The sequence below is a fragment of the Artemia franciscana genome, chromosome 10 (genome assembly GCF_032884065.1).
Source record: "Artemia franciscana chromosome 10, ASM3288406v1, whole genome shotgun sequence".
Lineage (NCBI taxonomy): Eukaryota > Metazoa > Arthropoda > Branchiopoda > Anostraca > Artemiidae > Artemia > Artemia franciscana.
The window spans coordinates 49,959,915-49,985,847 of record NC_088872.1 but is presented as its reverse complement, the minus strand read 5'-3'; the positions used below and the strand labels follow the sequence as shown (position 1 = coordinate 49,985,847).

Sequence of the window (25,933 nt, the reverse complement as noted above, 5' to 3'; positions counted from 1 at the left end):
TATTTTGGTTAGGTTATGTTTTCAATATAATGCGCTCTGTGCGGCCCCCCTTCCATAATTCTTTGTTGTAGTTTTCACACTTTTGTTAATAAAGTATTATATTTTCGTCATATTGTATTTTATTTCCATAGCATTAACTAAATTTCACTTCTCGAGTGTTTCTCGTACAATAAATAGTTATCCGAACCTCAACCCCACAGAAAAAAAAATTAAAAGGCATATAATAAAAAATACCTAGTCCTCTTCAAAAAAAAAAAAAAAAAAAAAGACGAAGGGGTAGCCTAGGTGGCCTTGTATAACAGACAGGGGCGAATCTCCATTATCTTTATTAGTAGGGGGGCAAGAGTGGCTCATATCTGGATAGTCAAGGTTCATGAGATACATAATAATTTTTCTTCTTCACATTATTGGGGGGCAACTCCCCCCCCCCAAACAATGCCCTTGATATTAAATGAAAATCAATTATGGATTGTCTAACCTTGACTTAGGTGATTTAGGGGAGTTGGGAATATTTTTGTGTGGAACTTGCATAATGTAAACTGGAAGAAGGGGAGTCCCGATTATTTTTTTTTTTATAGCACCTATTACATATGGACAAGTTTTCTCCTCCCCTTCCCCACTCCCGACCCAAAAAACCTGTTTACGTGCCTGGCATCGGCTATTCTAAACTCTGACTAATGATAGCACAAAAATGATTTGGAGTAATGCCCAATCTCGGCTAAACCCATGATTTCTGAATTTGCCTAAATGCAAAGCTATGCAATGGGACAAGCATTTAAACGTCGATTATACGTTACATATGTTGCTCAGGGATAAACAGCAATCCAGTTCGCTTTGGAATTTTCGGTGAACAAAATGGGTTCTTATTATGAACAAATAAATCAGGATAAAGACAGGGGCGCATCACCATATTCAAACCTAGAGGAACAGTTATGGAAGGATCCTCAATTTGCAAATGTATTAAAGGTTCTTAAAAATATTACTCAAAGGACAAATTCAACAAAAGTTCTAGGAAATGGTAAGTTCTAGCATAGTCTCAATACAAAGGTTACTTAACCTTGAAAATCTGGTAGAATTCTACTGTAGCTACTTTTGGATATCTTGGAAAGGTGTTAGGTTAGGAAAATGAAACTTTCAGGGAAGCTTTTAAAGGCTAAAGTATGGGCAAATTTTTCGTTCTTCATATTATTGACTTGCGAATAAATTGAACATACCATGATGCCTTTTTTAAGCTCTTTACGAATATAATAATCGCTGAAAATGTTTAGTTTAGAGCACTTAGAAATGCTAATTCTAGAAGCGCTTCCATTTCTGGTTGACCCTCCACCATGGGGCAAACTAAAAATGTGTAAAGTCGGCTTGCTTGCAGGTAACATAACCTATAGAGCGAAGCGCATTATTTCATGAGCCCGCGGGCAGCGGGGCGAGGTTTGTATTCTATATTTATTTAATAAACCTCGTTTGAGTTTTTTTGTCACTCTTTGTTGAATAAATATAGAATACAGACCTCGTCCCACTGCCCGCGGGGCTCATATACTAATACACTTCGCTCTATAGGTAAGGTTACCTATAAGCAAGCCCACTTCACGCATTTTTAATCTCGCTGGAGGGGGATTTTAGAAAGCTAAAAAATGAATGCCCTTCTCTAATAATGACAATGAAATAATATGCGATCATCAAAATCTTGCTGAAGACAGTAATACGCACTTTAGAGCACTTGGAACGAAACTAAACATTTACCATAGTCGCTTCTATTGCAAATTCAAATTTAAGCCCTTTTTGAGCTCTTGAAAATGACCAAAATATTTCTAGTTTTGGGTATAAAAAGGCTTAAAATAACCTAACCATTCTACACCTTCTTCCGTCGGCTCTCATATTTTCGAAAACGCAGTCAATAATATTCGAAAACGCAGTCAATAATATGAACAACGAAAATTTACCAAATTATGTCCCGGGAAGGTGTTTTGAAGGAAAGGTGTTTTGTTATAGAGGTAGTAGGAAAGGATGTAGGTACTTTAAAATACCTTCTCGGGACATACTTTAGTCTGTAGAACTATCCCTGAAAGTTTCATTTTCCTAACCTAACCCCTTTCCGAGAAAGCCAAAAGTAGCTAAAGTAGAATTTTACCGAAATTCCAGTCTAACTCGTAGTTAGCCCACGTAGCAACGCAACTAGGAATAAAGAGATTATTGTGCAGGTTAGTAGTGCAGTGACGCCAAGAATTCAAGAAGGAGGCTGGTTGGAGTTTGGATCTTTTTGTTTTTGCAAAAAGTTTGCATAAATGCAAGAAAAAAAAAGAAATTCGACTGCAAATAAGTCAAGGAGTGATCAAATGACATCCCTAGCCCCTTGCCCCTTCTCAATACCCTGTATACATCACTGCTCTAAGGGCTTGGTCAGTACAAACCAAATTTAGGTTTATGCGCTAATAAGAGTAACTGCTAAGTGGATGTGATTCTTGGCGGTGTTTCATTATAAACTGCAATCTAGGAACTAAATGTAGTTGAGGTAGGCATCCTAAAAATGACAGCAGCCCAAGTTAGGGCCTTGGAAGATATTTTTCAGTTCTAATTGTTACCGAATCCTTGGTATTGACCCTCCATAAACTTTAAAAGAAGCTGTGATTTTTAAATAAACTTTCAGAAATGAGAGTTTTGAGAGCTGTTGCCAACCTCATCTGTCTACTCCTTCCCTAAAATATAAAAGTGGTTCCTTCTGCTTAAAGAAAGGAAGAAATGCTCAAACACTGCAAGCCACACTGCCAAGATATACAGGTCACAAAACGCACACTTTAAGCAGTGTTGCCATCACGGCCTGTTGGTAAAATGCCACAATTTCCCAAATTTGCTTTCTATACAGCAATTTTCGGTGCTATAGTGTAATAATTGACTGTAATTGTGCTAAAAACTTCCGTGCTACAGATGGCAGCCCTGACTTTAAGGTATAAACTATACCTGGGGAAAACGGTAACATTGGTGCAAGGTTTTCTGCGATACAATTGTCACGGTAGTTAATATGCTCTTAACTGAGGAGCCAAATATGGTGACTAAAACATGAAATGGAATTAGATTCCTAATTTTATGTTCTTTCCCAATACCATATTCGCGTTTGTCCCCCTCCCCCCTTATGAAAACGTGCGCCACCTCTCCCCATTGACGGTTTCAGATATACTTTAATAATATATTTCTTTACTTGTATCTTGTGATTTGTCATGTCTTCCTTGAATACTGGTTTATTACATTCTTGACCTGGTGAAATTCAGTCGGGTTTAAGCAATAACAATAGTGATTTTTAGCCAAAATAATGATACTGTCGAAAGAAACATGTTATAATAAAAAATCAAGTGCTTTTGATTAATTAATTTAAAACTTTTTCCGCAAGACAAGTTTTTCAAAGAAAAGTCAAGAGGTCCATTAAGCAGAAAATGAACAAAACAAAGTCAATCTTCCAAGCATAAGACTACCACAAATCTTTGCTATACTGAACTTCACTGAAAAAAAAAACAAATGATCGTGGATTGTCTGTTAAATTGATGTATACTGATATTGCTTCGTTAAGATTTTGATAATTTTTACTTATGAAAGTAAGGTGAAAACATTTCAAACTTAATTTGTGTTCAGTAAAGCGCAAATTGTGTTCTGGTCTTTAGATGGTATAGGGGTTATAAGCCCTATTGATGTTGATTTTTGCTCGTTTTGAGTTTGACTCGGCTATTTATTGTAATTTCTGATCTTTTTGAGTTTTATTCATTTATTGATAACGATTTGTGGTAGTCTTATGCTTGAAAGATTATTTGACTTTATTTTGCTCATTCTTAGCTTAATGGAGCTCTTTACTTTACTTTGAAAAATTTGTCGTGTGGAAATTGTTTTTTTTAATTAAAGTTTGTTCGTTTTTTATTGACATAGTCTTTTTCATGTAAGTTTAAGTATTGCATATCTTTCCAGTTTTCTTCTATGAGAATCCATAGTATGGGTTGCTATTTGTGTTGGAAAAATTTATGAACAATTTTTAATCCTGACACAAACAGTATTTTCGATTTAATTTTGCAGATTCTGACGTTTACTTGAAAAATAAAACTTAACATCATTCCCAAAAGATTCTATCTATGCTCTCCGACAACCTTGATCACTTTCATTTTTTTTTTTTTTTTATTTACATTGTAAGAGCAGAAGCAATAATAGTAGTATCTCCACAGTTTAATACCCCTAGTCGTTCTCGATATATTGCTGAGGTATGTGATTGGCAACGATTTAACAGAATGCCTTTGATTCATTTGTAAAAAAAAAACATTTAGTTTTAAAGTATAATCGGTCAATTGCATAATTCTGGGGGGTGACATGGCTAATTTCCCTAAAGACATAGTTGCTGGACCATTCTACTATGCCGAACAAAATGGCTGTTACAAAATTTTGACCTTTTACGTTTGGAATATGAATGGGCTTGAGAGAAGGGCTGCTTGCCTACTCTTGTTACTCTTAAGAAGGGCACCATACACTCGCGCTATAATTGGAGTGCAAGGGGGAGGACTTCCCCTTTCATATATGTAGTAAGAAAATTTTAAACAAGTACAAACAAAGTGAAAATATTTTAAACATATTTTGTTTCCAATAAAGTGCAAAGCGATCTACTCAGCGATTTTTGGTGCTATAGTCAAAAAATTGATTATAATAGGGCTAAAAGAGCACTTTCCTGCTACGGGTGGCCACCCTGTGTATTTCCCCCTGGTGTAGGTAACTTTCTCATTTGCTCATGAGACCTAAGGTGGCGATCAGACGCTGAAATTGTTCTTGTATCAAGAGTTATATTTGAATCTTATTTGTATGAGCCTTCATTCTTATTGATTGAAAGTTCAACACTGTTGGACTTAGGGACTGGATCTGAGACTAACCCCATGTTCAAAATTATGATTGAGTTTTTTTTAATTTTTGGCGTTCATTGGCAATTGCGATTATTGAATTGCGTTCAAAACCGTTTACTAAAACCTTTTAAATTGATTATTCATTTATTGTGCGTTAGAGCTCAATGAGCTGGAATTGGTTTTTTATGGCACTTGGTATTAACCAAGAAATCGGAAAATCGGAAAACTTAGAAAAAAGGAGGTATTTTTAACTTGCCAACGGGTGATCGAATCTTAATGAAATTTGATGTTGGGAAGATATCGTGTCTCAGAGCTCTTATTTTAAATCCCGACCGGATCAGGTGACAATGAGGGAGTTGGGGTGGGGAAACCTAAAATCTTGGAAAACGCTTAGAGTCGAGGGATCGGGATGAAGCTTGGCGGGAAAAATAAGCACAAGTCCTAGATACGTGATTGACATAACCAGAACGGATCCGCTCTCTTTCGGGGAGTTGGGGGAGGGTTAATTCTGAAAAATTAAAAAAATGAGGCATTTTTAACTTATGAAGGAGTGATCGGATCTTATCGAAATATGATGTTTCGAAGAATATCGGTTCTAAGAGCTCTTATTTTAAATTTTGACCGTATCCGGTGACATTGGGGGGAGCCTAAAATCTTGGAAAACGCTTAGAGCCGAGGGATCGGGATGAAACTTGGTGGGCAAAATAAACACTAGTCCTAGATACGTGATTGACGTAACTGGAACGGATCCGCTCTCTTTGGGAGAGTTGGGGGGGGGGGGTAATTCTAAAAAATTAAAAAAGAAGAGGTATTTTTAACTTACGAAGAAGTGATCGAATCTTAATAAAATTTCATATTTAGAAGGATCTCGTAACTCAGATCTCTTATTTTAAATCCCGAACGGATCCAGTGTCATTGGGGGGCGCGGAAATCTTGGAAAACGCTTAATGCGGAGAGATCAGGATGAAACTTGGTGGGAAGAATAAGCACAAGAAAAAGTCCAAGCTAAGTGACTGACATAACTGGACCGTATCCTCTCTCTTCAGTGGAGTTGGGGGGGGGGGGGGGGTAGTAATTCGGAAAAATTAGAAAAATGAGGTATTTGTAACTTACGAAGAAGTGATCGAATCTTAATGAAATTTCATATTTAGAAGGACCTCAAAACTCAGATCTCTTGTTTTAAATCCCGACCGGATCCAGTGCCATTGGGGGGGGGGGAATCTTGGAAAACACTTAAAGCGGAGAGATCAGGATGAAACTGACATAACCGGATTGGATCCACTCTCTTTGGAGGACTTAGGGGGTGGGGTTCAGTGCTTTGGCGAGTTTGGTGCTTCTGTACGTGCTAGGACGATGAAAATCGGTAGGCGTGTCAGGGAGCTGCACAAATTCACTTAATAAAGTCGTTTTCCCCGATTCGACCATCTGGGGGGGGGGGCTGAAGGGACAGAAAAAAATTAGAAAAATTGAGGTATTTTTAACTTACTAGTGGGTGATCGGATCTTAATGAATTTTTATATTTAGAAGGACCTCGTGGCTGAGAGCTCTTATTTTAAATCTCAACCGGCACTAAGCCTCTGATTTTCCTTTTAAAGCAATCTATTAATTCTTAGAATTTCGCTAGAGCTCATACCATATGACCTCTTGGCTCTTCCGACCTTGTCACAAGTGCCATATGAGCTCTTAGCTCTTGTTCTAGATACCTCTCATAAAATTTAAATTTTTAAATAAAATTAAATTTTTAGATTAAATCAATTTTTAAATTAAATTTTTCCTAACTGAACCTTTGTTTAAAGTGCCTGGAACTATAAGATTTTCAACTCTTAATATTTTTTTTTATTTCGACTCTAATATATTAAATAATGATGTATAGAGAGGAATAGTTAGAACCCTAAAACCCTTGGATCCTTTTTTCAGTTTTCTAATAGTGTAAAGTTAATGTCTAAACGACATCAACAAAGACAGTAATTACATTTATTCAATAAATAATTGCAAATAATTACAATAAGCTGTATAGAATGCAAAGTGAGTCTATGCCATCCTCAAGCCGGCCTGCTGTTCTGTATTGTTATTAAATAATAAAAAAATAGTCTTTTTAACTGAAAGTAAGGAGCGACATTAGAACTTAAAACGAACAGAAATTACTCCGTGTATGAAAGTGGCTGTTCCCTTCTCAACGCCCCGCTTTTTACGCTAAAGTTTAACTCTCTCAATTCTACTTTGTAAAACAGTAAAAAAAAAACTTCAGCGTAAAGAGCGGGGGGTTGATAATTGAAGATAAATCCTCAATCGCATCATTCCCCAAGTTGTAATTGACACTTTTAATAGAAAATTCCAAAGATTTAAAAAAAAGAATTTTTGAATGAAATAGTCAAATTTCGAATTCCCGGATTTCTAATCACCCCCAATCTAGGGGAGATGAGACACCTCAACCCTTATCATTGAGCGGAACGAAGAAGCCGTACAAGAATAGAAGGAAAAAGTAAATTCAGTGTGGAAAGAAAAATCAAAACAAAAGTGTCGTTTCTTTTATAATTTTTTTTAAGATGAAATAGGTATTTAATTCTTTTATTTAAATAAAAAAATTAATAGCACTCAAGAAAGTAGCTCTAGGCGAGTAGCTTTGACAAAAAAGGTTAACTAAGCGGACAGGTTTGCATATCGACATGCTTGTGGAAATTTTTTCTTGCTCGACAGAAATGTTCTTTTAGGCTTAGGGAGTTGTTTGACATATCCCAACATAGCAAAGCCCCTCATTACTCACAAATTAATCGAAGTTTTAAAAAAGATCATTTCTTGTGTACGTACGATAAATGGTATTATAAACTACTATTGTTTTCGTTACACAAATTTTGGGATACCTGAATTCTCCTAAAAAATTGTTTTCATTTGTCTTTCTTCCTCTTTGGATGCAAAATCTTACGTGCGGAGAGAATATTACGGTGGAATTATCTAGTAAATAATTTGAATAAGTAAGTATAATAAAAAGTCATCTTTCTTTAAGTATACAACTTTGAGTAGCTCCAGAATCGCATGCCTACACTTCTCCAGCCACTAAGTTTCAAGTTGGGTTGAGGTCAGGGGTGCAATTTGCTACGGGGCAAAGGGGTCAACTGCCCCTCCTAGACCTATATTTTCCCCTCAGCCCCAGTCTGCCTCCCCTGCTGAAATTTAGTTTCTCCAAAAATGCGGTGAAACTAAGATAAGCCTGGATGGTTCAAGCATAGAGTATTTTCGTTGTTGTAAATTTACTATTAAATAAACGAACCCAGAGCCCTTTCCCTCTTAAAAAGAAAAAAAAATCAAACAAGCCTGTTTAAAACATATAAATAAAAAGAGTCAATTTGACCAACTGAAATATCAAGTCCTGTTTAACGCAACGACTATACGTAAAAAGATATTAAAATGGAATAAAAAAAAATATCTCGTCCAGCGCCACTTTTCAGTTCTAAGTTAATGTAAAGCAATCAAAAATAATAGTACAGAAAGAGTTACGTTAGGTTCATAATCCAATGATTGCGTAGCCTATTATTTATACTTTTCTTTCTTTTTGCTTTTTGTTTTGTTTTGCTTTTTGCTATTTTTCTTTTTGCAGATTTTAACTTTAATTTCCTACATCAATTAAAAACATGTGTCACTAAGGTCAATTTTTTTAATATATTGGGCAACAAAACGACCTAGAATTAAACAATTTAAACACTAATCGTTCAGTAAAATTTGCCCCGACAGTATTATACAAATTTTACAAAAAGGATCATGACCTTCATAACTTATATTCTGCAACTGGGGGGCTCAACTAACGGGTCTCCTATCCCAGGAATTGTCATGTACTTGTTGTCTGAGAAGGAAGCTCGTATCCCCCGATGACTTATTTGAGTCCAAAATTTCCATTTTCCTACGAACTGATTGATAATACCGAATTATATTACCTTCACATTTTTAGCATTTGCCCATGTACTGTCGGGATAAAGCCTGAACGATTAGTGTTTTAAATTGTTCAATTCTAGGTCGTTTTGTCGCCCAATATATTAAAAAAATTGACCTTATTGACACATGTTCTTAATTGATGTAGGAAATTAAAGTTGGAATGTGCAAAAAGTAAAAATATCAAAAAACAAAAACTGTTGAAACAAAAAAAAAAATCAGGAGTAGGAAAATAGAAACAGATAAATGGTTGAAAAGCCTTGTAAAACCAGACATTAGGGACATTATTGGGAGAGGGAGCCCCTCTCCTATTTCAGGTAATCCCTGTTTGCTTCAAGATTTAATGTTGCTGTTTACGCTCGTGCAAAAACATTTCCTTTCAATTTTACTACTGTTCGGTTTTAGTAGTTTTATGATAAGTATAAATAATAGGCTACGCAATCATTGGATTATGAACCTAACGTAACTCTTTCTGTACTATTATTTTTGATTGCTTTACATTAACTTAGAACTGAAAATTGGCGCTGGACGACAGATCTTTTTTTTGTATAGTCGTTGCGTTAAAAAGTACTTAATATTTCAGTTGGTCAAATCGACTCTTTTTATTTACATGTTTTAAACAGGCTTGTTTGATTTTTTTTTCTCGTTTTTAAGAGGGAAAGGGCTCTGGGTTTGTTTATTTAACAGTAAATTTACAACAACGAAAATACTCCATAGTCAGGAAGGAACAGTGGAGGAAAAGAAAATATACCAACAAAAACAATATGACCAAAAAAACGAAAAAAAAATGAAATCCGGTCGCCCACCAGGAAAATCAACAATATTATGTATTCAATAAAACTTACATAACTCATGCCTAGAAGAACATCCAAACCCAATCCGGAAACATCAATTCCAGGAAAAACCATCATGGTTACAGCAGTAGCTGCTACCTAGTAAAGAGCGAACCACAGCCCATAGTAACCAAAAGTTGAAAAACGTGTTTTTAAGAAAAACACGTTTTAAAAACTTTTTTTGAATTAAAAGTATTTCAAATTACTATTTGTCTGTTATTCCAGTCAGTCAGTTGATTTATGTATGCAACAGGTGTTTAAAACGGCTTTTATCGAAATAATATGCTTTCCAGTCCCCCCCCCCCCCTTTTTTTCTTTCAGTCCGTACAAAGGGTTTGTGAAGAACATTTTATCAGGTTTGGGCTTACAACTCAACTTCTTTTTTATATAAGTTTGATCTTTCAGGGGAGTGCCGTCTTTTCCGAGTTCTTTTTTCTAGTGTAAGCAGCAACTCTAAAGTTAATGAAATTAGAAATGCATAATGAGAAGACAGTTGTTTTTTCAAGATATACAAAACATAACATATTGAAAAAGTTAGCTTTTGGTTAAATTATTGACTTCAAAGATCAAAGCTGATGCATGAAGAGTTGTCTGCTAAAATCTATTTAATCAGAATTTAGTTTATTTTATCTTTATTTTTGGACCTAAAAATAAAACTAGGGTCAACATTTTATTTCTATCACGGAAAAAGCCTTTTGAGAATCCACAACAATTCGTCTTTCTTTATTTTGTTTTTCTTTGAAAATAACGATATTACAAAAATACTAAAATAACATATAAATAGGAATTACAAAATATAAATATAAACAAAAACAACAATAAATGCAACACTGGCTAAACCTTATCTGCATCAAATTCGGACGTCTCAAAAAGCTCCTTTACATATTAAAAAATTCTGGGTACTGCTATAACTACCATTACTAATAACTCATTGAAGCAACAAGCCACACGAGGTCAGTGCACCTCCTCTATCACATTCTATCCAAAGCTTCGCTTTTTACCCCCTTCTATGAAGTCCTAAATTTCATTGGACCCTTTTTTTTTACCTATTCCCATTCCATTCAGGGTCGACATGATTTTCATTCCAACCCAGCTCAATGACCAGTTTTCAATAATGTTGGTAATAGAAGAGAGATGAATGAAATACAAATGACCCAGGTTTGGTAGAGAAGTACGTGGTGCTAATTTTTTCATCACCAAATGATGACCGGTGACGACGTTGTCCTTTTCATCTCCATTATGATGCGTTGTTTGACTTTTCTTTATTCTATTTTTGCTATTTATACTCTGTTTTATCTTAGCATCCTGACAAAGAAACTTTAAAGGAACGGGAAAGATAGTAGCTTCGATACTCTTATCTTGATAGGACCAACACTAGAAATCAGATATAATTTTTTAGATCGAAATAAAAATGACGTTCTTTAAAAAAAAGAAACTTTCTTCACCTTTACCCCTCCCCAGGACTCAAATTATTCTGGATTGGAATTATGGATTGCAAATGTTTTCATGTATAATTTATTTTATGTTTTAATTTTTCGACAAAATTACACGGTTTTTGCTGATTCTCGATATCCACTTTTATCATATATCAGCCTTACCAATTAGAAACAATGTGCATTATAGATATCTTTAGAAAGGTAGATTCCATGACAGATTTTTCGTATGGAAATTTATTTTTAGTGGCAAGCCCAAACTTAATCAATGGCGAATTTTCGAAATGTATTCCAAAGGGATTTTTTTTTACTATGTAGAAAAACAAATAAATAAAGTACATTTTTACGATTATTTAAAGCCCCAACATGCATGCCCTCCTCTAAACCCAGACCCTAAAACCTTACGTTTTATTATTTGAGAAAAAATGGAATGAAAAAGCAGCAGGAGGGCACATCTTCGGAGCAAGACCATTTTCGGCCACCCTCTACGTGTTTCATGTCTATGCAAGGGTTGCCATCTAAACTTTTGACTTTTAATAATTGTCATTTTTAACAAGCTCTATTATAAACCTCAGAATTAAAGACCACGTAGACATATATACAAATAAAATAAAGAAATAAAAAATTGAAAAAATAAATAAAAAAGTTAAAAAAATTAATACATTAAAAAATGAAAAAAAAAAAACAAATAAAGAAATTAAAAACTAAAAAATAAAAAAAATTAACAAAATTTAAAAAAGGAGTTATATATTCAAACCCACGATATGTGAAAAAGAATACTTTTTTAGCTGACTTTGAAAATTTTTAGAGCAAATTGGTGCAAACCCTGTTGTGTCCATCCATGTCTGCTTCTAGTACTCTGTATCTGTATCCATTTGTATGTCCGTTTGCATCCGTCTTTTTAAATAACGACGAAGTTCACACTGCCTTTCCATCACAAACACCAAAAACAAGAAGAACAGTAGGGAATTTTTTAAGACAATGGGAAACAAATTAGAATGAATATTTCGGCCCCATGAACAAGGGCCGTCCTCAGCAATACAAATAAGAAAAACCAACTTACAATAAAATCAATAAAACTAAAATGAACAGTTTTTCAAAACAGTCCCAGCATCCTTACCTCAGCGAAGTTCAGCCAGGACTGGTAAATAAATTGGTATGAAACATTTTCTTTGAAATGAAAGAAAATGATTTAAAAACATGTTTTTAATGCCAGCCTAGCTTTTTTGCTGCTGATCTTATAGGTCTCTTTATGACAGGTTCTGTGTTAATATCTATTGGTTTTTATAATATTTCATAAGGTTATTTTTAATTAAATTTGTGTATAGAGCATTCAGTGAATATTCTCCTAAATCCCTATTTAAGGAAATATTATTATTAATCTTAAGTCTGATTTCATTGCTTCTAGAACTACTTGCTTTATGCCTAGATCATTGCTAATAATGGCAGATTCTTCAAAAAGTATTTTGTGGCTAGGATTTTCGAAAACATGGCTGCTTAAAGCAGAATCAAAAGAAACAGGAGTAATACTAGAATTCAGAGCTTTGGTGATATCTTCTTTATGTTGTTGTTGGCGTTTCTCGAAATTCTGGTGGGTTCTCCCTACACAGAATTTGCCACAATCGCATGGTATTTGATAGATACCTCTTTGGCGAGTAACTGGAGTCTTATCTTTACCAGAATTGAGGAGATTTATGATTTTCAAATTGTTGGTAAATACAACATATAGATTATTTTGTGTGCATACTTTTTTAAGATTTTCAGTGATTTTTGGGATATATGGGAGGTAAATTATGTTTTGGGGCTTATGGGGATTCTCACATGGTAAATTATCGTTGATTTTATGGGAGTGTCTTTTCACTCTACGGTTAATTGTATTATTAATAAATAAAAGACGATACCCATTTCCAGAAAGTATTTCCCTGATAAAGTCTAGTTCAGCTGTAATGCAGGAATCAGAACAAATGTTTAGGGCACGATCGACGAGAGATATTACGACACCTCTTTTAACTTGTGGGGGGGTGGTTTGATTCAAAATGCAAATATCTATTGTTTTGTGTTGGTTTTTTGTAAATAGTAAAATTGAGTTCATCTAAATTACGAATAATTAGAACATCTAGGAATAAGATTTTATTTGCAATTTCAATTTCTAAGGTAAACTGTAAATTCCTATCATATAACGAAAAGAGAAATCACCAATGCAACAGCACAAGCACATTAAAAAAAAAAAAAAAAAAAAAAAAAAAAAAAAAAAAAAAAAAAAAAAAAGAGAGACAGAAGGAGAAAAGGAAGACTGTTTTCCTAAATTAGTGATTAAGGCCGGACGCTCCTCCAAAAATTATACTGCCTGTTAGTTCTTTTTCAATCGCGGCATATCACACAAATACTCAAGGTTATCAGATTTCACTGCCGTCATTAAACTCAAGGGGTTTCTCACTGAAAATTACGACTAATGTATATTCATTCTTCGTAATTCGACAAGTAAATAAGAATATTTATTTGGAAAAGAAATATTATTCGAGCAGAAAATTAGAGAAATTATTATTCGAGATTTTTTTTTTGGAGGAGGGGGGTTCAGCTCTTACGAAAGAAATACCAGGAAAACACAGGAAAATTAAACATTTCGCTGACAAAATTAAGCATTATACAAATTTAAGGTGGGTGAATCCCTCGCCTGCGTGTGTGCCTGTGGTCTGGTCATCATTATTTGCCAGGAGACGCGGTATAAAATTGTGGAAATTACAAATAAAAAGTACATATTTTCGGGTTTTTACTTCATGCAGACCTATTTAGAAAAATATAATTTAAATAATTGCTCGCAGCGAAGTTACAAATTTATTTCATTTTATCAAAAAGTTCGTGGTAACGAACTGTACTAAGGAGCGACCCGGCTCAATAGTAACCAAAACTCTAAAAAACGGATTTTTGATACCAATAGCTACATGAACAAAATCGCATTTTAATGCTGACTTTAAATATATGAGATACCTATCTAAAATTACGAGTCTAAGAAAAATTGCCTTATTTTAGAAAATAGAGGGAAACACCCGATAAAAGTAATAAAACCAAAATTACACCCATCCGAATCAGCCTATCAGGGAACCCTACCATGGAAGTGTTAAGCTTCTATCAGCAAAAATATGGATTTTTTTTTCCAGGGGTGATTATATCTAACCAGTTGTCATAGAATGTTGCGAGCGGGCTCATTCCAACGGAAATGAAGTTATATACAAGTGAATTATATATAAAAAATGAAGTATATAGTACCCTTTTTAAGTGATCTAAAAAAATTGGAGGGCACCTAGGCCTCCTCCCACGCTAATTATTTTCCCACAGTCACCCGATTAAAATTGTGAGATAGCCATTTTATTCAGCATAGTCAAAAAACCTTATAACTGTGTCTTTGGGGACGACTTATTCCACCAGAATCCCCGTGGAAGGGGCTACAAGTTACAAACTTTGATCAGTGTTTATATAGTAATGGTTATTGGGAAATGTACAGACGTTTTCAGGAGGATTTTTGGTTGGGGGGGGGGTGAGAACAGGGGGTTATGTTGGGGGAACTTTCCATGGAGGAATTTGTCGTGGGGAAGAAAATTTCCATGAAGGGAGCGCAGGATTTTCTAGCCTTATTTCAAAATAGAACAATACAAAAATAAATATGAAACAGTTTTTTCAACTGAAAGTAAGGAGCAGCATTAAAATTTAACACTAACAGAATACACAAGTTCGTTACGTAAGCTAACTCGTAAGTTACGTAGATCTTTTACTAGCAAAAACGTTCGTAAAATATTAAAAGTTCTAGTTCTAGTTGCCTTTTTAAGTAACCAAAACATTGGAGGGCAACTAAGCCTCCTCCCCTGCTCCTCTTTTCTCAAAGTGATTCTATCAAAATTATGAGAAAGCCATATAAATATGAAATTTCGTTTTAATTATTCATCTGTGGAGAGCCAAAATCAAAACATGCATTAGTTCAAAAACGTTCAGATATTAAATAAAAAAAAGACATGTTTTTAACTGAAAGCAAGGAGCAACATTAAAACTTAAAACGAATATAAATTAATTCGTATGTGAAAGGGGCTGCTCCCTCCTCAACGCCCCACTCTTTACGCTAAAGTTTTACTCTTTCTCTCAATTCTACTTTTTAAAACAGTAAAAAACTTTAGCGTAAAAAGCGGGGCGTTGAGGAGGGAGCAGCCCCTTTCATATACGAAGTGATTTCTGATCGTTTAAGTTTTAATGTCGCTCCTTACTTTCAGTTAAAAAAAAACTTGTTTTTTTTATTTAGCTTATCCATACGGGTTCATTAAAAAATATTCTAAAGTTCGATTGTTGCTTGAGTATTTGTATATCTGAATTTGTATTCGGATAAGACTGTAATGACACATGATAACTACCCATACCTAGCACAGTTGGATTTATATAAACGGTTCTCGTATCTCCATACTTCTTGGCAACCTTCCGTCGACAATTTCTGGTAACAGTGCCTCAAAATAAAATTTTTGTAGATTTGGCAGCATTTTGTTCGACCAGAATTCACGGTCACGACCAATCTTTTCATAATATAATTCCTCTTCCCCTAAAAATATTACAAAGTATACAAAATCAATGTCACAACATTCCAATTGCATTTGAATTTGGTAATAGTAGTCATGTGTTCTTTTCAGCTTTATTTCACTATTAACTTTCTTTTCAATACATATATTTTTAAGCGCTATCCACTCTTCCAATGTAAGCCCTTTTGCTGTCAAAGGGCACTTCACCTCCAAAAGAGCCTTCTCACCCGAAGGAAAAATTGCTATCCCACCCGGACTGGCCCCTAGAAACCCATATTCCTTTTGAATGAAAAGCCCAGCAGAGTTCACAATGCAACCCATTTTCTTTACAAAACCTGCAATAGCTACAGGCTCATACATCTGACCATGCTCCATTGCCTTTGTTTGGTGGTTTCTGGAATACAGCAGCTGCCGAACTAATGAACCCACAGTCTTCAACCGCCTTTTACAAACAGCACCAGCTACGGAAGCTGTAATTCTGTTTTTTCTGTATTCTATCCAGTTATTATCGATAGGATTTCTCTGAAGCCTAGTGGCTATTTCGATACTGAGGATTTCTGTTGCAGTACATTGGAGACGAGTAAAAAAATCTGTTTTTGCAATTTCGAGCACACTGGAATCAAGATCCGGAGCAGTTGTGTTCGAGCCGTAGTTTTTGTCTGCTCCGGTTGGCTCCCTGATTTCTTTTGAAGGGAGTTTTGTGGAAGCATTAGTGAAAAGACGCTTTCTAGCAGACAGTTTTTACGTCGTATGCTAGGGGTGTCTTCAGGATTGACCTGTAGAACTTTCACGGAAAACGAGCAGCGTGTAGGACAAAATCTATGGTCGCCACGGGAAAAAAGGAGAGGAATTGTCTTCAGCGCACTGATGAGATCCTTCACGCTTTTCTTCTCTGTGGTGGCACATGCAATTGCATTTCTGGCAAAATCACACAATTTCTTTATTATTGCAGCACTAAGAAATCTTCTGCATTCGGCATTTTCATGCTGCTTCTTATATAGTCTGTTTTTCAAGCATTTGCACGCATGATTAGCACACTCAATTTTTTCTACATTTCTGCCATATGGTACCCTTGCTATAATTTCAGAATGGGTAATCGAATCGCCGTCGGCAACAAATCGAGTATATCTTAGATTGTGCATGGATGTTGCTATTCGGAATGCGTCAACTAATATATCTGACTCCATACCTGTACTGGGCCCCTGCCAGTTCATAAAACATGTATGTTCAGGAACAGATCTATTTACTTGATGCCTGTATTTCACGCAAGTACAGCAATATTTGTTCCTAATTCCTAGATTTAAGAGTTTCTTCGAATAGAAACCTATCACCACTCCACAGCCTGAGAGTGCACGATATCTATTCCCATAACTTCGTGTACACCAGCTTCCATCAACTATAACACATGTCTCTACAGCTCCATTTGGGTGAATTTTCTCACCTGCTTCCAGTGCCATCCTTCGCTCGGTTTTCCCATTTTCGATAAGATAGTCATAGAGAACTTTTTCCAATTCTACGCAAATTTCTTTCTCGAATTTCGTAAAGACTTTTTGAGACAGGGTATTTATTCCAATGGTAGAGAAAAGTTCTTGAACCTGGGCGTGAGTCATTCCACCATTTATTGCACCAACCACTACCTCTTTGTTGACACTTACTGTTCCTGTTTCTGTTTTGTGTTTCTTTCTGATAGTATTCACACTATCAAAATCAGTCCTTTTCCGTTTTTTGACTACGGTTTTCGTTGAGTCTTTTTTTTTAAGCCTTCTAGAAGCAAGGGGTTTTTCTGTGTGAATTGTGGCTTCCTCATGACATGATTCGCATTTGAAGATGAGTCTTGAGCGCAATCCAGCTCTATGTTCTTTAGAAAACATCATATTTGAAACCAAATTGATGTCTTGGCACCTGTAAATAAAATGCTAATTGGTTGTGAGGAAGTAAAATAGTAAAGTAGCGATTTTATTGTTTTGGTAGAAAGGAAAGTGCTATAGCTTCAAAAAGGATAGGTAGTATGTAGAGTAGTGAGCGATGTAGGGTAATTAAAATATGAAATAAAATATAAAATATAGCTAGAAATGGGCGAGAAGTGGAAATTATATGATCTAACCGAAAGTTTGTTGTATTTCATTGTCAGATTAAACCACCCAATTTTATTTATGTATGTAACCAAGCCAAAAACTGTCCTGGAACTACCAATCAGGAAAGCCAAGTATTTCAAAACTTTACAAAATCCTTTGGGGCATGACAGGAAATGCCCTCTAAACAGACCCGTGTCGATTTACCAAATTCCAACGGAAATTACTAACCAAATTCCAAGAAAAATTAAGTCTCACTTGACTCCCTAAAATCAAATTCAAAGTAAAAATCCGTGCCCCAAATTCAGTTGCATCTCAACTATCATTTAAATTTTTATTCGAGTAATTCACAAAGTTCTTATTAGTACGATTAAAAATACCAATATGCTTTTATGAGTTAGGAGGATCAAATTAGCTAGTTTGTTTCTCAAATCCTTTAAAGCCTTTGTAGACATTCTTTCAGAACCTTTATCCGTACTTTTTAATGATTAGATAAAAAAACAAGTATTTTAAATGAAAGTAAGGAGCAACATTAAAACTTAGAACGAACAGAAATTATCCCGTATATGAAAGAGGCTGTTTCCTCCTCAACACCCCACTCTTTACGCTAAAGTTTGACTCTTTCTCTTAACTCTACTTTTTAAAACAGTAAAAAATTTAGCGTAAAGAGCGGGGCGTTGATGAGGAAGCAGCCCCTTTCATATACGAAGTAATTTCTGTTCGTTTTAAGTTTTAATGTCGCTCCTTACTTCTGTTAAAAAACTTTTTTTTTTTTTATTTAATTTCTGAACGTTTTTGAATCAATGCATGTTTTGATTTTGGCTCTCCGCAGATGAATAATTAAACCGAAATTTTAATATTTATTTTTTTGTCTAAAGTGCTTTCTCATAGTTTTGATCGAATTATTTTGAGAAAAAATGGAGCGGGGGAGGATGCCTAGTTGCCGTCCGATTTTTTGGTTACTTAAAAAAGGCAACTAAAAATTTTAATTTTTTACGAATCTTTTTATTAGTAAAAGATATACGTAACTTACAAATTAGCTTACGTAACTAACTTCTGTATTCTCATGTTTTTATTACGTATACGAAGGGGCTCACCCCCTCGTTAGTACCTCGCTCTTTACATTAAAGCTTAAATTTTGTCCCAATTTCTTAAGAATGACCCCTGAATCACAAAAGCCGTAGAATAAATAGTTGAAATTACTAAAAATACTTTAGCGTAAAGAGCGAGGTATTAGGAGTAGGTGAGCCTATCGTATGCTTAATAATTTCTGTTCGTTATAAGTTTTAATGCTTCTCCTTACTTTCAGTTGAAAAAAGCTTTTTCATATTTATTTTTTCATTATTTTTTTTAAATAATACTAGAAAATCCTGGGCTCCCTTCATGAAAATTTTCTTCCCCCATGACAAATTCCTCCAAGGAAAGTTCCCCCAACATATCCCCCTCTTCTTCGAGTTACGAGTTTGGCAAATAAGGGGAAACACCCCTAAACGTCATAGTATATTTTTTTATTTTTCAAATTGGCAAGTTTTTTTTTTTTTAAATGGAGAGTTGTGAGACAGAGTCAAACTTTAGCGTAGAAAGCAAGGCGTTGAGAAGGGAACAACCCCTATCATATACGGAGTAATTTCTGTTCGTTTTAAGTTTTAATGTTGCTCCTTACTTTCAGTTAAAAAAACTTGTTTTTTTTTTATTTATTTCAGAATAGCGCGACTCATTTTTTCCGCCGATTGATTAGCTTTCGTCATAAATTAATACAGAAGTAAAAAGTGGGGCTATTTCAAAATGTAATGGGGAAATATATAATGGGCTATAAACTGTCGCTTAAAGAGGGGCGAGGGGTGGGGTATAGCGAAGCATTCGCTCTTAGGAATAGTATAAGTAGCTACTTATGGTTGTTTTAAGTTCTTTTCTGAATTTTTTAGGTCTTCCTTCAAATGTGCCCCTCTCCTTATTTTTTACCAAAAATATAATTTTAAAGATCTACTGTTTAATACTGTAAAAACTTTAGCGTAAAGAGCGGGGCGTTGAGGAGGGAACAGCCCCTTTCATATACTGGGTAATTTCTGTTCGTTTTAAGTTTTAATGTTACTCCTTCCTTTCATTTAAAAAAATCGTTTTTGATTTAATTTCTGAATGTTTTTTTAGTTAATCCATGTTTTGATTTCGGCTCTGCGCAGATGAATAATTAAAACGAAATTTGAATTTTTTTTTTTTTGGCTAAACGGCTTTCTCATAGTTTTGATCGAACGATTTTAAGAAAAATGAGCGGGGAAGGAGGCCCAGCTGCTCTCCAATTTTTTGCTACTTAAAAAGGCAACTAGAGCTTTTAGTTTTTTACGATTGTTTTCATTAGTAAAAATATACGTAACTTACGAATTAGCTTACCTAACGAACTTCTATATTCGCAGGTATCTATTACGTATATAAGGGGGGCTCGCCCACTTGTCAATACCTCACTCATTACACTAAAGCTTAAATTTTGTCCTAAATCCTTAAGAATGACCCCTGAATCACAAAGGCCGTAGAATAAATAATTGAAATTACTAAAAAATACTTTAGCGTAAAGAGTGAGAGATTAGGAGGAAATGAACCCCTTATATGTGTAATATTTTTTGTTCTTTTTAAGTTTTTCCGCTGGTCCTTACTTTCAGTTGAAAACACTTTTTCATATTTATTTTTTCATTGTTTTTTAAATCATGCTAGAAAATCCTGCCCCCTCCCATTCATGGAAAATTTTCCTCCCCATGACAAATTCCTCCATGGAAAGTCTCCCCAACATAACCTCCTCTTCTCAACCCCTCCTTCCAACCAAAAAATCCCACTGAAAACGTCTGTACACTTCCCAATAATCATTACTATGTGCAAACACTGGTCAAAGTTTTTAACTTGCAGCTTCTCCCATGGGGACTTTGGGGGAGTAAGTCGTCCTGAAAGACATAGTTATAAGGTTTTTCAACTATGCTGAATAAAATGGCTAAAACAGGATTTTGATGGCGCTAGAACTTTTCATTTCCATTTGAATGAGCCCTCTCACAAAATTTTAAGACCACTGGGTCGGTATAATCACCCTTGGAAAAAAGAATTAAATAAATAAACACGCATCTGGGATATGTGTTTTGGCAAAATATACAAAATTCTACATTCTTGTAGATAGGAGCTTGAAACTTGTACAATAAGGTTCTGTGATATGCTGAATCTGATGGTGTTACTTTCTTAACTTTCTGTTTTGGGATGAAAATATCTTTAAAAGTTATCGAACATTCTTTCTCTATAGCAGAAAAGACAATTATCAAGAATTAATAAGGTACAAGTTGTATTAATTGCAACCCAGAATAATTCCCCATCCTAATAATTTTGATAGCAGTAAATCAATGACGTAAAATGAAAGACAAAGAAAAAACTTACATGTGGCGAATCACGAGCTTTTCATAATTCTCAAAAAGGTAAGGCAGATCCACAATCCAGCGTGAGCCTTTCAGAAGGTCTGACCCCAAATTTCTTCCAGAAGTGATAACTTTCAACACAAAAGGGGAATTTGTTCCAATTCCTTCGGAACTTGATTCGTCGTGAACCGAAGCATCCGTTAAGTCTTCTAACATATATTTTGGTAAACGCGGTCTGCCTCTAGCCCGATAATTTAATTTCAACTTATCACGATGGGCCTGCACATTTGGCAAATGGAGCCCTCGTATATTTCTTTTTTTTCCCATGTTACTGTGGTCAATAACAAGAACTATATAAGAACTTTATTAGGGTTTTGACCATTTTTATCGGGGTTCACTTACTAAAGGGTTGAATTGTTTTTTGGAAAGGCCTTGGACTTGAGACTGGTCATTTGACTACTTTAGTATGGGTAATTTTTATTGGGGTTTATTTGCCAAGGGGTGGGATTGTTTCTTGGAAAGGCCTTGGACTTGAGACTGGTCATTGACTGCTTTTGTAGTTTGCTTTGGTAGTTCTACAGCAAGACTCGGGTTTTGCTATAACAAATTTAAATATTCTGGGGACATTTTGTTTCGTTCATTAGTTATTTTGTTTCATTCATTAGTTATTAATTAGCTTGTTTTATATATTTTTAATTCTTATTTCAGTACGAAGATTATGCAAAATTGTACTTATACTACAATACATAAATTTGTCCTGAATTTATTTTAATTAAACCAAAACGATAGATCAATCTTTTTAAAATAAAACTATTGCTTCTTATTCGGCCCTTGTGCTGTGTTCAATTTATCTCTAGGATTAGACGCAGCTTATCCTTAATTATTTATACAATACAATTTTCTTATATATTCATTAACCGGCAGTTTGGTGTCTGCACCTTACTTCTTCTCTAGACTCTGTTTAAACAGGTTAGAACTAAATAATGCTTGACTGAATCGCTCCTGAACAATCCGAGTGGTTAGCCCCTTGGTGTAATTTTTGCATTCTTAGATGCTCCGATTACAGCTCAATCTAACCTTTTGAGGGGAAATTTTGATTTCGGAACACAAATATGTAAAGTATTTGAAGGGACTGCAGCCAGGAGGTATATATTATAGAAAAAAGCTTCTTATTGATGAATAGAAAATTTTTTGCTCTATTTTTTTATTCCCCACAACAACAATGTCAAGCATAGCAATCTAGAATGCAAACCCGAAACAGGTTTTATAATTATTTTGGAATTATAAAAAAAATAATTGTCGGCTTTAAGATTTGATTATGCCAAAATATTCACCAGATTTTTTTACTTCTATTGACATAAAAACCGCCAAAATCACTAATTCAGGAACGTCAGGCAAACTCCAAATGTTTAACATGGGAGGTATAGGAAGATTCTTTGCGAGTCCGTCCAGCCTTAATATAGACCAGCACTTGAATGAGGCCTTAACCCTACTCATCCATACAATCACATACGTCAAACAGCATAGTCATACACAATCAACCATAAAGAATAATCCATATGTATTAAGGTGATCTAAAAAAAAAAACCAAATTCATTTTCCCCATAATTCCAAAGTAAAATTACGTCATCCATGTAACGTCCCCAAAAGACGTGTTTCAAAAAATATGAATTTAATGCCCAATTTTCAATATGCTCTACATAAATATTCGCCAGTAACCCGGAGAGAGGCGCGCCCATGGGTAAGCCATTTATTTGTTGGTAGAAAGAATTACGGAATTGGAAATACATTGAATAGTTGTTACAAAGTTTAAACAAGGTCATTAAAACGTCACATCTGTTGCTGAGACGTCTATTAAGTCATAATTTTCACTTATTTTATTTTCTAATAATTTCTCGGATTCTGCTACATTAATATTGTATACATAGACACGATGTCAAAGCTACTGATAATTGTATTTTCTGAAATATTTAAGTTTTTGAGTTTTTCAGCTAAATCAACTGAATTACATATATAAGATCTTGGAGAAAAAAGCAAAGGTTTGAAGGCTGTACACAACCATTTTCCAATGTTGGAGGCGGGGGCTTTCGTACAAGCTACAGTTGGCCTTAAAGGAATGCCTTGCTTATGTAATTTTGGTAGACCATAAAATTTTGAGCAAAAGCTGCCTCGGGGAAAAAATTTATTATATAATTGTGGAGTAATTTTACTATTTGGTTTAGATCTTTTAATTCTTTTATATGTAGTTTTGTAATTTAGATGTGCATAAATTTTTGCGTCGTAATCTTTCGTATCCATGACAACCAAAGAATTGCTTTTATCTGTTTTAGTTATAATAATGGACGGATCTTTGCGAGGATTGGATAGAATTCTTAGGTCACGCAAATTATCTGGTTTTATATTGGCGAGAGGATTGGCCTTTTTTATTATTGTAAAGTGCATCAATAAGAGAAGCCCTAACTTCGTCTGGGTTGGAAATGGATGGATCAAATTTGTGCAAAGAAGACTCTAGAGAATAAATCAAATCCGCCACAGGAGCTTGTTTTGGAAGAAAAGAGAATTTTGGACCTTTTTCGAGAGTTTGAATTTCCAATGATTCAAGCGTTCTAGAGGACAAGTTAACCACAGCCGGTCCAGGAGTGAATCTTGGAGCATAAATAGGGTTATTTATTGATGATTCATTTCGTAGGTTTTCCAATTTTTAATAAGTCGTTCCCTTGATAAGCGGAAATCAGAATTAAATAAATTTCTTTCCAATCCAGCAACTTGGTTAAAATCAGCAGAAGACAAATTTTCGAATAAAAACTTTTCTAGCGATTTCCTTTCAGAGGAAATAATGTATCTTTTTTTGTTTTTTATCTTTAATAATGTGCATTAATGTTTTTAATTGTAATGTGTGAGCAAATCGCTCTTCTTTTTGGGTATTTAAGTGTAATCTGAATCTTAAAGACTTGGGAATAAGATTTTCGAATTTGCAAGATTACAAGAATTTTTGTTGGTTAACAATATTAGCGTGTTTTTTTGCATAAACTAATGAAGTAAAATATATCATTAGTTAACTGCTCCCCATAAGCGAGACATAAATAACGACGAAGACCACACTGGCTTTCCATCACAAACACCAAAAACAAGAAGAACAATAGGGAATTTTTTAAGACAGTGAGAAATAAATTGGAATGAATATTTCGGCCCTGTGTCCAAGGGCCATCCTCAGCAATGCAAATAAGAAAAAACAACTTACAAGAGGATAAAATCAATAAAACTAAAATGAACAGTTTTTCAAAACAGTCCCAGCATCCTTACCTCAGCGAAGTTCAACCAGGACTGATAAATAAATTGTTATGAAACGAGGTAGTTCATTGAAATGAAAGAAAATGATTTAAAAACACGTTTTTAATGCCAGCCTAGCTTTTTTTTGCTGCTGATCTTATAGGTCTATTTGTGACAGGTTCTGTGTTAATATCTATTGGTTTTTTATAATATTTCGTAAGGTCACTTTTAATTAAATTTGTTTGTTTGTTTTTTTTGTTTTTTTTACTGTAGCATGAGGTGTTGTTGTTTGTGTTATTATTTTAGCATAATAAAAGACTCTTTTGTAGAAGATGAAAATGAGGAAGAATTTATCGGAGCTCTTGTTGCATCGTGTATAATATTGGTTGGCGTTTACCTCATATGGTATGGACTTACGTTTCGCCAGCGACTAAAAGAAGGAAGGGTGGAATTACCAACCCAAAGACATGAAGAAGAAGGTCTTGTGAGAGAAGAAAGAGAAACTGCCCCTCCCTCTGCACCTCTCATGCAGAATCCGCCAGCTTATAATGTTTTATATGAAAAAGAGGCGAAACAAACCTCCGAACCAAAGGAAGAGATGTCTCATCATGCACCGGACATAGGCTTTGTGCTAAGAGGTGATTAAAAGCTGAGAAAGAATACTGTGAGATTATACTAGTTTGCTCCAAGCGGAAGAATAGTTCTGTGAATATTCTTTAACCGTTTTCTGTTGAAACCAAATGCTGAACTTAAATAAATTGATATTTCTCATGACTGACCTCCTATTTCAATATAGCACCACAGAAAGTTTACTTGCACAAATGTTGTGACAACATTAGCAATAACGAGTAAATGCAAAAATTGGATTGAAAAAGGCTTGGCTTGTTGGCTTTATTTTCTGGCATTAGTTTGAGCTATGAACGTGATTGAGCTTGCGAAAAGACGTCGAAAAAGTAAACCAATGGAAGTAAAGCATACTTTTTAACACGGAAGTAAATGAGAGTAATCTCCTTCTCTTTAGTATAAGGTTGGGCCACGTAAAAAAGGATCGGATGTCGATACACATTACGATACTTGATGAAAGTATCCTTTCCGGTACTTCTGTCATTGTTCATTTGCATGACCATTCAAGGGGGATCAGGGCATCTGCCCCAGGCACCTTGGCTGGGTGTGGGCGCCGCAGATAGTGGGGGGGGAGCTACGTTGATCAAATTTTTTAAAAATTTCATTTTCGCTTTGATTCTGCCTTTTTGCTTATATTTGAGTCAGAAGGGGCACTGTAATTAATTTCGCCTTGGGCACCACCCACCCTAGGAACGGTTTGTTCATTTGCAAGGGTTATAAAAATGGATTGCCGGTTATCAAGTCCTGCTAGTGATGAGGGTCACTCATATAGCATATTCCAGCGTATTAACAGCATTGGTTTTTAAGTTCTTTGTTGACATACCATTAAGCATTGGTATCAATATATTTTTTTTTTCTTGAAAGTATTGAAACTTTGATATGGTACCAAAGAGTATTGTTATTATAGCATTGGTACCAAGTATCGCCCAGTACTACTTCAGTAGTATTAACAGAAGACTCTTAAGCTAGTTTC

General features: G+C 34.9%; 2 protein-coding genes across 2 annotated transcripts in view; one reads left to right on the top strand and one right to left on the bottom strand.

Annotated features, from left to right (window-relative positions):
- The window catches only part of LOC136032317 (trypsin-1-like), a 251,733-nt gene that overhangs the window by 106,736 nt on the left and 119,064 nt on the right, over nucleotides 1-25,933 (bottom strand). The window lies entirely within an intron of this gene.
- Nucleotides 820-25,110, top strand: LOC136032512 (uncharacterized). Its single transcript, XM_065712816.1, has 2 exons — nucleotides 820-1,018; nucleotides 24,666-25,110. Exons 1-2 carry the CDS (start codon nucleotides 856-858, stop codon nucleotides 24,980-24,982), a joined length of 480 nt encoding a protein of 159 aa, XP_065568888.1. The 5' UTR covers nucleotides 820-855; the 3' UTR covers nucleotides 24,983-25,110.